Here is a 15,047-nt window from a genome sequence, read left to right on the forward strand (position 1 = left end):
CACTTGAATGCCCCTACTCAGAATGCCCTTGCAACCCTCAGTGTTCCTTCTGAGGAGTGTTTATAATTGCATTTATTGAATAGGTCTATTTGTGTAGAAAAACACATTACTAAATGAGGACAGTTCTACTTAAAATAGACATCTATTTTGAAGATGTTGCTGTCCGGGTAAGAACTGAACACTTACCCTTCCAACCTGACATCAGCGCAATTAGAAGTAGCATCTTGGTCAGTTTGGAAAAAGCACTTGATTTTTGACAATCAAACCACACATGTGAAATGTCTGTAACCCTCGGGGCTGCAGCTCATAATATTACTTGAAAGAAATCTCTTCAAAATTCTCAACAACTGATATTGCCTACTGCAGCTCATTATTTCTATTGTATGCACTGTTAGTGCACTGTTGCGTCAAACACTTAATGAATGGTCAGCTCGGATGACAATGGCATGAAAGAGGAAGTCATAAATATAAAAAAAATGAAAGTACACCTGAAACAAGGGTCAATATCTCAATTATTAATATACCAAGTAACTGTGGCAATCTTCAAGCCAACAACACTCAATAAGGCAAATACACATAAACACACATGATGTAAACACAGATGTCACAATGTGGCACAACGTCAGTTTTTTTTAAATCTACAGTAACTAACTGCTAACGTTTACCTATAACAACCACAAAAGTTCAATAAAGTGTACAAAGTCATCTTCTCACCTTCTCCACAGGGAGAATTATTTGTAGCAGGCGTATAGTGAATAACGCAATGCTAATAAAAGCCATTCGGTGATGTATCAGATCAGTCTCTGACTGCTCTTCAGTAATGCTTACATAGTGGTAGTCAAGAGTTTCCGCTAGAGTATCCAAGATTGCCATCAGGCTTTCCATCTGTAAAAAAAAACCAGAGATGAAAAGCATTATAGCTTCTTTTATATCAGTAGCATTGGCTAATTACAAGCTGCAAAAGGTGAACTAGGGTCTAATGGTTTTCTTAAACAAAATCCAAGATATCAGTGTGCTGGCTGAGCAAGGGCCAAGTAAACATGTAGTAAAAAAGTAACAATTTGAGAACAGCTCAAAAAACATAGGTTGTTAGATTTAGACAAAGGAAGACCATTTGCTGCCATGAACATTAACTGCTCAATTTTAACTCACCCTTTGACTATTCTGTCAGCTGAAAGGTTCCATAAACCTTCATTTTCACTTCAGGTGTGATCTAATCAATGCTAAAGGGATTTAGTAGTGTAGTTATGATAAACTATTTATTCTGGTCAGAATGCTGAAGAACAAGGAAATACAATCTGAGAATTAGGGCTATTCGGTAACAAATTCAGGAAGGACCTTTTCAAAGAAATGGTAGTAGTGGTTTCCTTCAAAAATTCTTAACCAAAATGTTACAAATTCGAGGACAACTAGGGGTTTCAATGCTGAATTAGACAGATTTTGTTAGAATAGGATGTTGAGGGGTATGGAGAAAAGAATGGAAAAATGAGTAGAGATATACATCAGCCATAAAGGTAACTGGAATGAGGGAACAGGCTGAATATACTATTCTTGTTCCTATGACCCATTCCTAAATCCTGCACTTGGGTCATGCTCTCGTCACTCAGATGCTTGCTGAATTTTCAGTTTCCTCCAAATCCTCACATTTAAAATCCTTATCTTTCTCTGAACACACTTCATTATCATGCCGTTCCTCCTTTTCCAACAACTTTCAGCAATAAAACCTCCCGTGCTCCTACAGTACAGGCCAAACTTGCATTCCTCTCTTTGCTGCACTATGGGAAGCTATGCATTTAACCTTCAAAAGCCAGAATATTCTCATTAAGATCTCGCTCTCTTTTACTCAATATCTCTTACTCTCCCCACAACCTGAGTCAAAAATGCTGGAACTCTCTGCCTAACAGCAGTGGGTGTTTATACCTCAACCCCAACTTTCATAGGACTGTGGATGGCTCAAGAAGCCTTCCCAATGGAAAATAGAGGTTGGCAATAAATGTTGGCCTCGCAAGGATGTTCACATCCCATATACAAATGGGAAATGATACTCCTTAAAGTGCATTTCCTTGACCAAGTCTTGAATTATCCTTGCTAATATTTCCCTCTTTAACTTGGGATCCCGTTTCATCTGATTAAACTCATTTAAAACACCTTAGTATGTTTTTCCCCATAAATTCAAGTTGCTATCTATAATCCAAGTATACCTGCGTTCTCAGATCCTCCTAGCATGGCACACTTTGAAGTGACCAGAACAAGCTAAATCAAACATCTAATCGCCACCACCTGTCCACATTTGCTCGTGTAATTTCTAAACTTTACGTATAATATCTAGAAGCAAATATATATTGAACACTAACTGTATTTCATCTGGTGCTTATAAAATGGTGTACTAAGTGTCTGACACCCAATTTCGTGCAAAAACTCTTGTGAAATATATCTGTTCTGTTCCGCCAAACAGATCATTTCTTGAATTTCCTTTACCTGCATAATGAGCCCACAAGTATAACCTGACTTCCTAATATTTGACAGTTCTGAGTCAAGCAAAGGCCTTTCTTTCTGAAATGATTAAGACCAGATTTCTAACTGAGCACTGCTCAGACATTTACCTGCCAAGATAATTGTTAATACAATTAGAAACTATTTCAGGTACTGAGGAGATTCCTTAATAGAAAACAGTACAGCTTTTTGGTCTGTATTGGTGTTGCCGCAACATAAATTTATTCCTGATTTACCACTGCCCTCTACTGGTTAGAACCAGAATATTCACTAACAGAAAGAGAAGCTGTGACTAAAAATTGTTCAAATAACTGGCTCGTGCTATTGTCAGCATGATTTAAAGCAAGGTTTGCAAAGCTTAGTCGCAAATTGAACCGGGAGAAGAGGAGTAATTTTGAGGTTTACCATGACCCGCAGTTAAACAAACCTTGAAAAGTACAAAACATTGTGAAGTAATTTTTTTCAGTTTTACTTTATTTTGATTGTAGACTGAATTGGGAAAAAGACTGTTTTTAAACAGAAAATGTTGAGGAAGGAATTGTTGTAGTTTGAAAAATTAAGTTACTGAAACTCATTGTGCATGGTATTTACAATGTTTCTTTATTCAGGCAGTCAGGGAAAAAAGTCTATGATGGGCTAGCTCTGGGGCTCTGTCTACAAAGTAAGGTTTGGCTGGCAACAGATTCCTAATTCATTCATGGAGTTGTGACCAGTTCTGGATGCCAAAGACTATCAGCCTGACAACAACCTGGGGTAGCCAAAAAGCTTGTGAGCATGGACAACATTGGCAGAAGACTTCACACTGGTGAAAAGGTAGATGTTATGATTCCCTCCAGTAAAATACCTCAAGCCAAAAGAAAGCCAGTTTATTTTGCTCCACTGGTTGCTGAAAGCTGTTGCTTTTAACCGATATGTTAGAGAGCTTATGATTCATGAACCAATCGCTCTAAGCCTCCAGTCAAGATTTGAGACAATCTGAAGGAAAAGGTCTTAAGGAGAAGCAGATGAGACCACATCTGGAATACTGAAAGTTGTTTTGGTCTCCTTATTCGAGGAAAGATATCATTTCATTGCAGACAGTTCATTGAAGGTTTACTCAGATGACCCAAGGCATAGACAGATAGTCTTATGAGCAAGGTCTATATATGTTGGGACTGTACCCCCTGGAGTTTAGAAGAATGACAGGAGATCTTATTGAAACGCATAGGATCTAAAGGGTCATGAGAATGCTAAGCTAAAGGTAAATGCTCAGAGAACGTTCTTCCCATGGGAGAGTCTAGGATCAGAGGGCATAGTCTTACAATAAAAGGGTACCAATTTAAGACTGCAATGAGGAGGAATTTCTTCTCTCAGAAGGTGGAGTATCTTTGGAACTCCTTGCCACAGAGAGCTGCGGAGGCAGAGTCCTCGTATATATTTAAGGCCGAGACAGATTCTTGAAAACTGAGATTACAGAGAAAACAGAGGAAAGTGAAATAAGAAACATCAGATCAGGTTGGATCCTACTGAACGGGGAAGCAGGCTTAAGAAGCCGAACGGCCTATTTCTGTTCCTATTTCTCATAGTTTCGGAGAACTGAACTTGGGAAACAAAAGGAAATCTTGAATCTCGAGGACTACAGCTACTGAGCTGTTTCCCCACTAACTTTTTCCCCTCAATGTACAACAGTAATTCTTTTTGTCTCTCTGTGTGTGCAAGGGGAATTTTAAATGTGGGTTAGAGTTTTACACCAACAGTAGAGTCATACACCAAACAGTTCATAGTCATTTACCTTTAGTTAGAAACTATTTGCATTAAATAATAATTCTTATAGAAACCTACAGGTTTCGTATAGAAGCCTGGTCCAAGATCTCTATTAACCTGAGTCTACCCAACAGGTAAACTGGGCACTGTGTGTATTTTGATGACATTATCATTTTTGTAATGCCTCCAGAAATAGCAGGGTTTGATTTCCAGTGCACTATCCCACTGAGTTGTGAGCACAACCATGCTGCTGGATGTAGACAGTAGTGTTTCTAAAATTAAAGCGTGCCGTAAAATAATTCTTAAATTCGCCCTTTACCATTCTCCAAACTTTTACGCCATCCATCATTATCTTATACACTCCCAGAATCACATCCTCAACTCAGGGAGCTCCGGATATGCAGAAAGACCACTTTGCTTGTTACACTACAACAACAACTATTTCAAAAATACCTTTATCAGCCAAAAAGCATTTTTGGACTTTCTCGGTTTATGAAAGATGCCAAATCAATGCAAGTTCTTAAGTTATCTAATTGCTAGATGCAACTTTAGTTTTGACTGGCATTAACAATTCTCAAGAGAACTAACTGATTGATGCTATTACTAACACTTTCCAGTGGGGGTTTTCAACCGTTGCCACTGGGAAACTTTAGAAAGCGAAAAGCACTGCCATGACAAAGTCAACACCCTTGTAACACAAATAAACGAAACAAATCACTTCATGTCATGCAAAGAAAACTGATAAGTCAACATTTATAAATGAAAACAAAAATTACTGGAAAAACATAGCAGGTCATCCAATGAGAGATTCATAGGTAATGATTCAAGTCAAGTGACTCTTCTAGTTCTGAAGGAGGATCACTTGACTCAAAATGTAAAACCAGTTTCTCTTCATGATGCCACCAGACTTGCTGTGTACCTCCCGCAATTTGTTTTTATTTGTTTCAGATCTCCAACATCTGCAGTTCTTTGTTTTCTCTGAATAACTTAGATCTTTCACACCAACCATCTATGGAAAAGAAACTAAGAGTTACCCAATCTCAGAGAAGCAGACTAATAACTGGAGGTTCTTAGTTATGCAATTTCACGTTAATGGAATATTGGGCTCTGTTAAAGACTTAGCCAAAAGATTTGATTTGTGCAGTTCAAGACTGGATGCAAACAAGCTTAAAAACACAAGAAACCGATAACATGCATATGAGGGTACCAGGATCAGCAGGTTAAGACATAAAAGTCTTAGTACATAATTATTAGACTTACTAGTTCATGTCCCAGAAGACTGGCATCACTCCAGACATCTTCAGAGATTGAATCACCGATGAGCAATAGCACTTCAAACAACAGTTCCAAAACATGCATCACCATCTTCTGACTACCTATAAAAAGGATTACTGACAACTTAATGCTTGAAAATATGGTATTCAACAACAAAGATCTATAATTTGTAACTGACTATGTTAAAAGTGATGGATGGTAAACAGCCAATTGCACTGGAAAATAACTATTTGAGAAGCCAATGAAGATTTGAACAGTTTAAGTGCTTTTTTTTAAATTCCGAAATCCGTCTTTAGAATACTATGATGCAATAAAAAACACATGGAAAAAGAAAAGTAGTACAAGGGAACTAGATATTAGTCAAAATTTAAGATGCGTCACCACCTCCTATAGTAAATTACCATCATGTGTGTTTTCTGTAGAAATAGTAATATCACTGCATCATATTGCTAAGTGATGATAGATTATACTATTGATGGAAAGTAGACCCAACAATCTTGCTATACTCTACAGGAAGCAAGTCTCAACAAAGTAATAACTTGGGATGCAGTAATCTAATGTGCAGCTTACCTGGAGTTGGACTGAGCTAAGAAGACTCATGGTATTACTGAGTAGTACCACCAATTGTCTATTTTAAAAATCATTTCCAAACGAGTGTTGGTACAGCTATGCTGTCAATGAGAAGACTAGCAATGAAATATCCTGACAAAGGGGCTTCCCAGGCAGGCTGAAAATCTTCTTGTTTACATAACATTGAAAATATATTCTCTTTCCATGTATTGTAATGGACCACTTTGAACAAGAACTGCTCCCCTATATTTTTTCCACATTTTGGCAATTGCAAAGATAAAAAAATCTCTCAGTCAACATCAGCAAAACTAAAGAACTGATTATCAACTACAGAAAGAGAGGAGGAGGACAATTCCACATCCACATCAATGGAGCTGAGGTCGACAGCCTAGGCAGTGTCAAGTTCCTGAGAAGGACAATAACCAATCTGTCCTGGACCACCCATGTAGATGCAACGGTCCAGAAGGCACAACATTGCCTCTTACTCCTCAATAAGCTAAGGGAATTTGGCATGTCCATAATGAAGCTCACCAACTTTTACAGATGTACCACAGAAAGCGGTCTATCTAGGTTTAGCAACAGCTCTGCCCAAGACCATAAGAAACAACTGAAAGTTGTGAACACAGCCCAAACCACCACGTAAGCCAACCTCCCATCCACTGACTCCATTTACACATCTCATTGCCACGGAAAAACAGCCACCATCTTCAAAGACACCCCTCCCAATCCGGTCGTAATCTCTTCCAACCTCTTCCTTTAAGCAGAAAATATAAAAGCTTAAAACACACATACCAACAAGTTCAAGAACAACTTTAGCTGTTCAGTTAACTTCTTCAATTTAGTTTTTCACTAAAAGTAACAAAGTGGATGCTAATCCAAATAAAATTACAGCAGCAAATTAGCCGTAAATCGAGATTGGTTTGCCCTATTTAGGCTGTACCCCACAGTCAGTGATCCTGAAGGGACTGATGCACTTACCACTGCGAGTCACAAATATACACCGATTACCTAAATGAAACATCACAATATCTATTATGAAATAAAAGAAATGGGTAAGTTACAGCAAGTCATGATCACAATGGATCACCAAAACAAAACTAGCTACGAATTTCTCCATCCTTTTGAGCAGTCCTAACTCCCCATTAAATATGAAGCTTGTCACTGCACGAAGCATTTTTTTGGTTTCATTAGGAACCATAATCTCAAAGAATAATTCCCACACCTGCAGTGAGCATTTTCAGATTTCAATGGTCACATTAGCTTTTAACTGGCTACAGGGAAATGACTTCCATCAATTCTCAGCTAAATTTAACTCCAGAATCAAACAACACTATTCTACCACACAATTCTAACTCTCCTTCTTATATCTTCTATTTTACTTGCTGGTGGTTTAGAATTTGGGGGTGGGGAGGGTTCACCACAGGCTGGTTGATCACGCCACCCTGTGTCCTCCCATCAGTCACCCATTCTACATCAAAATCAATTATACAATTACAGAATCCCTACAGTGTGGAAGCAGGCCATTCATCCCAACAAGTCCACATTACCACTCCAAAGAACATTCCATCCAGACTCATTCCCTCACCCCTGCATTTCCCATGTCTAACCCACCTAAACTGAACATCCCTGGCCTCATGGGGCAATTTAGCATGGCCAATCCACCAACCCTGCACATCTCTGGACTGTGGGAGGAAACCGGAGCACCTGGAGGGAACCCATGTAGACACAGGAAGGATGTATATCTCTCGCCTTCGACCTTTTCATATGGTATTAGATCATTCTTCTTTCGGCACAGTCTGGAGTCAAGGCCCAGCACCACTGGAGAAAAAGCCAGCACAATTGGAATGGAAGAACACTGTACCTGAACTTTTCCTTTTTTATCTCCATTTTATAATTTAGTCGAAAAAACTGCATTGCTGGATGTTTTACTTCTCTATTTTTCAAAGAACCGTAACTTAAGAAGCTGTACTTTGGGATCTTTGTACCCAAGACGGCACCATAAACTCCAACTGTATACTTTTCACTGTATTCAATTGAGTATGTGTGACAATAAAGCTAGTTCTAGTTCTAGTTCTAGTTCTTTCTTCTTTCTGCCAGGCCAATCATCACTCACCTTACCGCATTCTCTCTCTCTCTATATCCCACAATTCGTTACTCTCTTCGATGCTCCCAAAATCTTTAATGACCTCATGATTTGGTGTTTCCTGATTTTGTCCTTCCCGATTTTGCCACATATCTATCATCCACACCTCAGTGGCATCCATTCATTATTCTTCAATTCCTGATATTCCTTGAGTTTCAGAACTATACATCAAGGCAAGTCTCGGAACTCTTGCAGATTTGCTCTTTCATTTTCTGAGTTTTTGTAAAAACACTACTTCACTTTGTCCAATTACTTGAACTAGATTTTAACTTGTTCAATGTCCATTTCATATTTCTGCCATCACTGATCTCAGGTACTTGAAAATATTAAACTTTCTCCAATCTCACCTGTAAACTTGCAATTTTCACTCTAATCATCTTATCCTGATTCAACTGGTAGTCAATGAACTGTTTTTGGTCTACTGCTCTTCACATCCCTGTCTCCCAGGGCTTTTTGCCAGATACTCAGTGATGTTCCATCATCCCCAACACATAGCTTAATTTCATTTTCAAAGATCACCAGCCATGGCACTTTCTGACTTACTTGCTCCATAATACATACAATACAAAATCCTAAAAATATAGTTCTCTTTTAAACAATGTGCTGTGACATTTGTTCTCTGTACTTGCACCTCTTTTGACTGGGACCATGTGACAAAGCAATAGATCTCAATGTCTAAAAAGACTAGGGCAGGAGATACATGGGAACATAATCACTTGCAAGTTCCCATTCAAGTCACTCACTAACCTGGCTTAAAACTATTTGCCGCTCCTTCACTGTGACAATGTCAAACCCTGAAGCTTCCTCCAAATCACAGTATGGATGTCTCTACGTACCAGGAGCTGCAGTGGCTCAAGGAAGCCGCTCACCGGCACTTTCTCTAGAGCAATAAATGCTGATTTAGTCATGAAAAAATTTCCATAAGACTGATTACCTGTTCTGAGCATTGGCACTGCATGCTCCAGTACAGCCACACAAAACTGTGGAAGGGTAAGCTGCTGGAACTGAAGCTCCAAAGAATCATCACCTTCCATCTCAGGAAGTTCCAAGTCAACAATTGAATGGTTAGACAGCGGACTTCCAGAGTTAGCAAACCTCTGAGAACTGCTTGCACTAAAATATAAAAAAATTTAAAAACAAAAAAAAAATTTGAAGCATCCATTAACTTTCATTCACAAAATCCTTCAATACACAAAGGTAAGGATCATAAGATTTTAATTCACCAATGACATAACTTTTTTGACAAAGCAAAGTGCAAAGTGGGCGTTCACAGATGTGACCTGAATTTCCAAAAGAAATTTGATAAAGTGCTATTTCAAAATTTGCTGCAGTTAAAAATACATGTTGCAGGATGTAACAGTGTAGGTTGCATTTATTGATAATACCACTAGGTGGCAGTGGCCACACAAAACACAGCTTTGAAATCCACTGCACAAAAGCAGTGATGCAAGATGTGCTCCTGAAATGCATCATAAACTCCTGACCCACAGCAATGTTCAGAAAGCACACTCAGTGTCACACATCCTGAACAAAAGTAGAAAACTATGCAGCAAGGAATGCAGATGGGAGTAGGCTCAGAAACAGGGAATGGCAGCAAGGCAGCAACCAGCAGTAAGGCAACAGGAATATGGCAACCAGCAGCAAGAGGGTGGGACAGCTGGATGGTGCAGGAGGGAGACCAGCAGGTTGGTCAGAAGGTCCGTTGTGAGGGAAATGGTTAGGCTGTTGCTGTGATGTGATGTCACTATTGTTACTGCACGTGTTAATGTTAGTAGCTATTGTGGCATTGGTAACATTCACTCCAAATATATTTGCTAACCAATCCATTATCCAGACTAACAGGAAGTAGAGATAAGCAGGGCATTTTCAGGCTGGCAAGGTGTAACAAGTGGAATTGCTGCAGTTATAACGAAAGGCTGGATATGTTGGATTTTTTTCCACTGCAGCATAGCAAGTTGAGAAGTGACCTTAAAGAAGTTTTTAAAATAATGACGGGTATAGATAGAGTCAATGGGAGTTCTCTTTTCCCTAGGATGGGGGATTTCAAGAGTTGGAGGCATATTTTTAAGGTGAGAGAGATTTAAAAAAGGCATGGGGGCAATTTTGTTTTTACACAGAGGATGGTTGATGTGTGGAATGGACTTGCTGAGGAAGTAGCAGATGTGGGTACAATTAAAAGACATTTGGATAAGCACGAGTAGGAAAGGTTTGGAATGAATATGGGCAAGATGCAGACAGGTGGAAATAATTTAATTTGGGAACATGGTCGGCAAGGACTGGTTGGACCAAAGTGTCTGTTTCCATACTGTTAGGCTATGAGTGACACAGAGATCAGTACTGAGTCTTTAAATATTTCCAATCTATATCAATGACTTGAACATGGGATCCAATGTATGGTCACTGAATTATCGGATGACAAGATTGACAGGAAAGGAAATTGTTAACAGGAATGACAGCCTGGAAAGAGATTGGCTGAGTAAATAGACAGAAGTTTAACACATAAATTAGAAGGTGGATAAATGTGACTTGTTATTTTTGTATCAATAATAGAAAAGCAATACGTTCTCTAAATAGAAAAAGGTTGCAGGAGTCAGGATTGGAGGAGGATTGAGAATCCTCATACGTGAATCCCCTGAAGTTAGTATGCAGCTAATGATTAGGAAGGCAATGGAGTATTGGGGTTTATTGTAAGAGAAATGGACTAAAGAAGAATAGGGAAGTTTTACTGTAGCTGTGCAGAGCATTGGTGAGACAACATCGAGCTATGTTTCCTCTTGTGGGGTAGACTATATGGGACAGATTTAAGAACAAGAGATCTCATTTTTAAGATAGAATCTATTCCTACTTTCAGAGAGTTGTTCTCTTCACCAGGAGGCAGTAGAAGCCAGGTCTTAAATTCACTCAACATTAAGTTACATTGATTTCTGATAGACAAAGCTGTCACAGGTTATTGCAGGGATACGGGGAAGGAGTCAGAAAAGTGGAGCTGTTACCACAACCAGAAAAGCCATTATTTTATGGAATGGTCGAACAGACTCAGATAGCCAAATAACCTACTTCTATTCCTATGTTGCTAAAAAAAAATCAGTCTGCTAGATTTCATTACCACACCTGGTGAAATTGACTCAATGATCTGAAAATTAATGAGATCACAGGTGCAAACATCAAAGGGAAAAGAGAAACTCTTCTGTGAGCAACAAAGAAATTACTAGCCCAAAAGATGTATTATAGCTTGGGTAAGAGGAGTCAAAAACCTACATCCTGAGAAAACAAAAGTTACAGTACAAATGGCATTACATCACCAAACTGAAGTATTTCAAGAAGGGATTAGACCTCATTTTACCTTTACAGAAGAAGCATTTAACTGCATTTTATGTTAGTTGGACTTGCTCTTGTGCCCTTCAGTTCAAGTACTATAATTGTATCCACAAAGTAATTGAGAGCGCAAACTGGTGACAATGAATTGAGGGAAATGGGGCATCTGCAACTTCAGTGAACAAAGCAAAACAAAAGTATTTCTCTTGAAACAACATTAAAGAATTAGGAAATAATTAGAAGGGCTGAGAACAAGGGCAAATTTAAAAAGTGGCAAACTCAATGGCAAATCAAGTGCAGAACGAGAGTGAAAGAAAGATTTTTTTTTGCTTTCGCAGTTCGCTAATTTGGGTAACCTATAATGTAATCAGGAGTAATCATCTCAACTGGGATTCAGGCGGTTTATAACTTTGCATATAATGGTAAATCTACAAAACCAACTCAATCATTATCTTCAACTCTGTCAGTTTGTGTTTATTAAGAAAAGAAAGTTATGGCACTTTGTCCAAAACAGGAATTTTCAATTTGACCTCAAATATTTCCTCTAAATGATTCATAGAATTATTCAAAGTCATGCAAAGTGAAGGCCAACCTGAGATTAAAGAATTAAGTCAGCAATTTCAATGCTGTTCCCTTAGTCTTACTGCCACTTCGATACAATTGATTACATTAGTCAGAAAGTAGTTTTACTGGTACACACAGAACGAGAAAATCAACTGATTCAATCCAACAGTTAGGAGAAAAATCAAAGCTTTCTTTGGCATCCAGAGAGAGCATATATCTGAAATATGATTTGTGTTTTTTTTAAAAACAGATATTGGCTCTGAACTTAAATGTCTACAATCATGACATCATGATTGAAAAGCAAGACTAATAGTATAACAAATCAAATGCTATGATGGCAAATCTAATTCTGTCCCTCATTTACTCTTTTAAAAAAAAAACTACCCCTGGCTGTAACTTTGTTACAAAGTAAAAAGAAAATACAGAAGTCAATTTTTCTTCATAAATACCACTTCTCTGCTATTAGTCAATCTCTTATCTCAAGAAATTAAATAAACGGGTATGCAGTTTTTTCTTCAAACAAAGCAGTTGCCTGTCACCTCTACCCAAATGAAGAAAGATATTAACCTATCCTTAAAGGCGCCAAAATGATTCTAATCCCCTTATTTGGATTGAAGGTCAACATCAGTTAAATGACGATAACACCAAAATTAACAAGCAATCTCTTCTGAGATAGTTCTACAACAATTTTGTGTAAAGGGTCATAATACAGAATTAGTATTAACATATTATAGTACACACATTAAATTTTTCTTTAAAACAGATACTTTGCAATTTATCAAATTGCAATTTAGTTGATCTTATGGAATTAACTAAATTACCTAACTGTAATCATGATAAACATATGCTATCCATTATAAATACACACTGGCCCTGGACCTAGCTATTCCAGAAAAATTACAGCACTGACATCTGCCCAACCGTCAGGAAAATTGCCCAGGTACCTTGTCCATAAAAAGCAAGACAAAGGGAACTTGTCATCTACTGAACAACCCATTCAGAAATGCTGCTACCCCTATTCATCCATCAGAAGCCAAATTACACCCATCTGCCCTCTGAAATAGGCCAAAAGATTATACAATACTATTTCAAAGAAAAACAGGTTGGTTCTCCCCAGAGTCCTGGTCAATGATTACCTCTCAATTAATATACTGCTGTTTGTGGGATGTGAGTGCAAGTTAGCAGCCACATTTATTCAATCCTAACAATGGCTGCAAAGTTTTTTGACACACTCAGCTGGTGAATACTGCATGGAAATGCCATGTTTTCCTTCCGTTCTTTGCCAGGTTCACTCTACTGAGCCCCAAATATCTGACAACCTTAGTTTCAGAGCATAGTTAGTTATTTAATGTGTAATATTTGCACAAATTTCGCGCCAGCTATTCCATGGTCTATAAGATAGAGACTGCCAATCAGAGTGAGCTTTCTATAGTAGTTTTGCGTCCATCTTTGGAAAACTTCCATTCAATCAGTCTAGGCTAGTTCTGAGAGTTGAAAGAGCATTGCATAATGTAATTCCCAATGAGGATTGCTCTGAAAACTATCAAATGGCAGCTGTCAATGGAGTTCTGAATAAAATAAAGAACAATATAATAACAGAATTTGGTTCAGACTTCACCTAGTCTGGTTGAGTTCCTCCCTTAGCCCTAGATAAAGAGTAATTTGTGTAACATTACCACACAATGTTGGGAAACAAAATGTTCTCACTGAATTCCCTTCTCACCCTTAACTAAGTATAATCTCACCTTAAAACAAAGTGCAACATTTGGCAAATTTATCTTTATGACCTTGAAAAATTAAATTGGGTCATTAAAGTCTGCTATATTTCAAAAAGAAAATCCACATAGTTAATCTCTTCACCCAACTTAAATTCCTGATACCTGAATCAGAAACTTAGCTCATTGTTTCTTTTCAATCCACCTCACGATCAGGTGATATCTGCTGATGGGATGATATAGCAGCTTTAAGCCTCTACGATTTATACTCAATCTTTTTGCTAATATCCGATTTTTCTTTTTAAATTCATCTCATTGTTTATAGGTTATTCTTCCCATAGTGTTGTGTCTTGTTTCAGGGTACATGTTGTGGCACAAAGTTTAAATCTACAACCATTTACCAATTTAGCAAGCTGTCACTTGGATCTCGACTGGAGGAGAGCAAACTGGTGACTTGAATGAACTGTTTACTTTGCCATGCTCACCCGCAAACATTAAAAATAAGTCTTTTTCCATTTCCACAAGATCATAAATCGAGGTTAGATCAAGATTGCAAAACTTTTCTGTAATTAATTTTCCTTGCACCAAGGAATATGAACATCACTCTCTTTCCATCACCACAGGAAATTACAATGAAAAAATAAAATTGCCTCTGTTAAGTATTACATAATGCCAGTTTAAAATGTTCAAACTTGAAAGGATATGGAATTCAATTCAGTAGTAAAAAGCACACTCATTGACAAACTTCATACAAGTACCAATGGATATTCAAGATATATTCAATCTTGAACACTTTTCCACCAAAAATGAGAAAGTATTGGAAATGTAGAACTGGAAAATAATAATTCAGTAGAACTATTCAGCTATTCACACCCAATAGAGAAAAGCTTCAGATGCAGATCCTCCATAGAATTCATGGAAGGCTCTGAAATGATAACCTAGATTCTCTATTTACAGTTTCTATGTTTCTATTATTTTGTTTTAATACGGGTCCAGTTAAAAGGCTGCTCAGAAATTTTATTTTTTAATGAAGGTCTGGCGTACTCTATCAGGACATTCTGAATTAATTTTATTTGAGTAAATTTAAGTATATGTCCAAATAAACATAAGGGCAAGCACACAAATAGACATTACAGATGAACAGAACCAAGTTACATTTGTTGACGACTCAAATGAAAGAAATTTCCATGAGTCAGGACTGCTCCTAGGTAGTACAATGCCCGAGCAAT

At 37.9% G+C, this 15,047-nt stretch overlaps 1 protein-coding gene across 3 annotated transcripts in view; it reads right to left on the reverse strand.

Annotated features, from left to right (window-relative positions):
* rttn (rotatin) overlaps nucleotides 1-15,047 on the reverse strand; it is a 317,909-nt gene that overhangs the window by 266,791 nt on the left and 36,071 nt on the right. For all 3 annotated transcript variants that reach the window (XM_059646005.1, XM_059646006.1, XM_048529420.2), the window contains exons 9-11: nucleotides 9,159-9,337; nucleotides 5,497-5,612; nucleotides 715-885 (exon numbers count right to left, since the gene is read on the reverse strand). In XM_059646005.1, coding sequence (XP_059501988.1) covers nucleotides 715-885; nucleotides 5,497-5,612; nucleotides 9,159-9,337 — 466 coding nt within the window. The remainder of the gene's footprint in view (nucleotides 1-714; nucleotides 886-5,496; nucleotides 5,613-9,158; nucleotides 9,338-15,047) is intronic.

The sequence above is a fragment of the Stegostoma tigrinum genome, chromosome 5 (assembly GCF_030684315.1).
Source record: "Stegostoma tigrinum isolate sSteTig4 chromosome 5, sSteTig4.hap1, whole genome shotgun sequence".
NCBI classification, from domain to species: Eukaryota; Metazoa; Chordata; class Chondrichthyes; order Orectolobiformes; family Stegostomatidae; genus Stegostoma; species Stegostoma tigrinum.